Source organism: Candida dubliniensis, chromosome 1 (assembly GCF_000026945.1).
Source record: "Candida dubliniensis CD36 chromosome 1, complete sequence".
NCBI classification, from domain to species: domain Eukaryota; kingdom Fungi; phylum Ascomycota; class Pichiomycetes; order Serinales; family Debaryomycetaceae; genus Candida; species Candida dubliniensis.
Genome location: NC_012860.1, coordinates 2,028,009 through 2,030,187, shown reverse-complemented (window position 1 = coordinate 2,030,187; position 2,179 = coordinate 2,028,009). Strand labels below are relative to the sequence as shown.

General features: G+C 23.1%; 1 protein-coding gene across 1 annotated transcript; it reads right to left on the bottom strand. All coding sequences in view use genetic code 12, as the record gives it.

Moving 5' to 3' along the window:
- Window positions 1-272: 272 nt before the first annotated feature.
- Window positions 273-1,889, bottom strand: CD36_08590 (inositol phosphoryl transferase, putative; the record flags this gene model as incomplete). Its single annotated transcript, XM_002417458.1, has 1 exon — window positions 273-1,889. One exon carries the CDS (start codon window positions 1,887-1,889, stop codon window positions 273-275), a length of 1,617 nt encoding a protein of 538 aa, XP_002417503.1.
- Window positions 1,890-2,179: the final 290 nt, after the last annotated feature.

Sequence of the window (2,179 nt, the reverse complement as noted above, 5' to 3'; positions counted from 1 at the left end):
AAACAATATAGTCATGGTAAAATGTATGCTAAACAAAATTTTTTTTTTTAAAAAAAAAAACTTTATAAAAATGAATAATAATGATAATAATGATGATAATGATGATAATAATGATAATGAATAATAATGATAATGATAATAATAATGAATAATGAATAATATGCAATAAAAAAAAACAAAAAAATTTTGAACTTTTGGTAATTTACGTAAAATATCAAATATCCAAATATCCAAATATCAATCAATTAATTAATTTTTTTTTCCCAAAAACTTTAACTAAAAGGATCGAAAAACCATTGAATTTTAGTATTTTTGAAAACTCTCATTCCCATTGTACTACCATCATTATTAAATTGATAATTTAATCTAGCCATTATAAATTTTTTTTGTTGATATTTAATAAAAAATTTATAAATTAATGTAAACCAAATAATAGAATAAATTAATCCAATTAATAAATCTAATCTCCAATGATGATCTAAATAAATAGTGGCCCACCATTGAATTATAACATATATAAATGCCAAAAATTTAATTATAACCCAACGACTATAATATCCAATGAAAAAAAATGTCATTACTGCCATTGCTGAATGTAATGAAGGTAAAGCACCAAATACAATTGGAGAAGCATGAAACCCATTTGAAGTTAAATGAGTACCTAAAGCTATATCAACTCGAATTAATCCTGCTGCATAACCAGGTATATCATAATTTGCCATGGCATTTTCACCATTCATATGAATAAACCAAGGAGGAGCATTTGGAAAAATTAAATGAGTTAAAACTCCACAAATATTTTGAAATCCAAGAGCAAAACTATAAGATTTAATTGAACCTGGGGCATGGAAAATATATAACCAAATACTAGTAATTATAGGTATAGTAATATGACATAATACATAACTTGTCCATGCTAAATAATCTTTCCATAATTTTATTGGTTCATGTAAATAATAAACAAAATTTAATAAAAACCAACTAATAGATAATAATAATGATGGACAAAAATCCCATGAATTAATAGGTGAATAATTCAAATTTAATTTATTATTATTATTATTATTATTATTATTATTAATATTAATATTTTTTGATTGATGAATATGATTAAGAATTTTATTATTAATTGATTGAGTCATTTGATCAATTTCAATCAGAGTTAATTGTGGGATAAATACCATAGGAGCAAATCTATTATTCATTGGATTAACTTCATTAATAGTATTATTATTATTATTAGTATCTAGTTGAAGGTTTGAGTTTGAGTTTGAGTTTGGGTCTAAGTCTTGATCTTGGAAATTTATTGGTGGTAATTGATTATAATTAGGTTTTAATAATTCTTTAGGAAATGATTCTAATTCAATATCACTACTATTATTGCTACTATTACTACTGATATTATTATCATTATCAATAGCAATATTCATTTCATAATTTTGTGGTATTTTATATAATGAATAAATATCATTAGCATTATTAGGAGGATAATTTTCTAAATTTATTTCATTTTGGTAATGGTTTCTGTTACTGTTATTGTTGTGTGGTTTCAGTTTATAAATAAATCGATATAATAACCAACTCAGACTTGCTAATCCAAAAATATTAATAATTCCTCCAATTAAAGTTTCAAAAATATAATGATCTAAATGATAAGCTAATTTAACATGAATTTTAGGACGTAATTTATGAGGAATTAATCCAGCATTTTTAAATATTAATAACCAAATGAAAATTGGACTAAAATTAATTAAAAAATTGAAAATTAATTGAAATATATTACGTTGATTTAATCCTGACCAATAAATTCGATAAATAAATTGATATATAAATATAAATGGTTTAAGTATTGTTAATATAACTGATGATATAGATGTTGTTGTTATCATGTTTCCTTTAAAAAAAAAAAAAAAAAAAAAAAATTAGAAGAAATTTTAATTTTTGGGGCTGCTTGATTTGTTCAGGTTGTTCTTTGAGGTAGGATATACAAAAAAAAAACAAAAAAAAAAGGGGGGGTGGTAGGTGGAAGGGGTGGAACGGGGATGGGTGGTGGAGATAAATTATATCACAATAAGTTCAAATTGAATAGTTGTTAAACTCGGGGGAATGGTATTAATTGATGAATAATACTTTGAGTGAGTTCTCCTTAAAAAAAAAATATTAAAAAAAAGATTGAAGA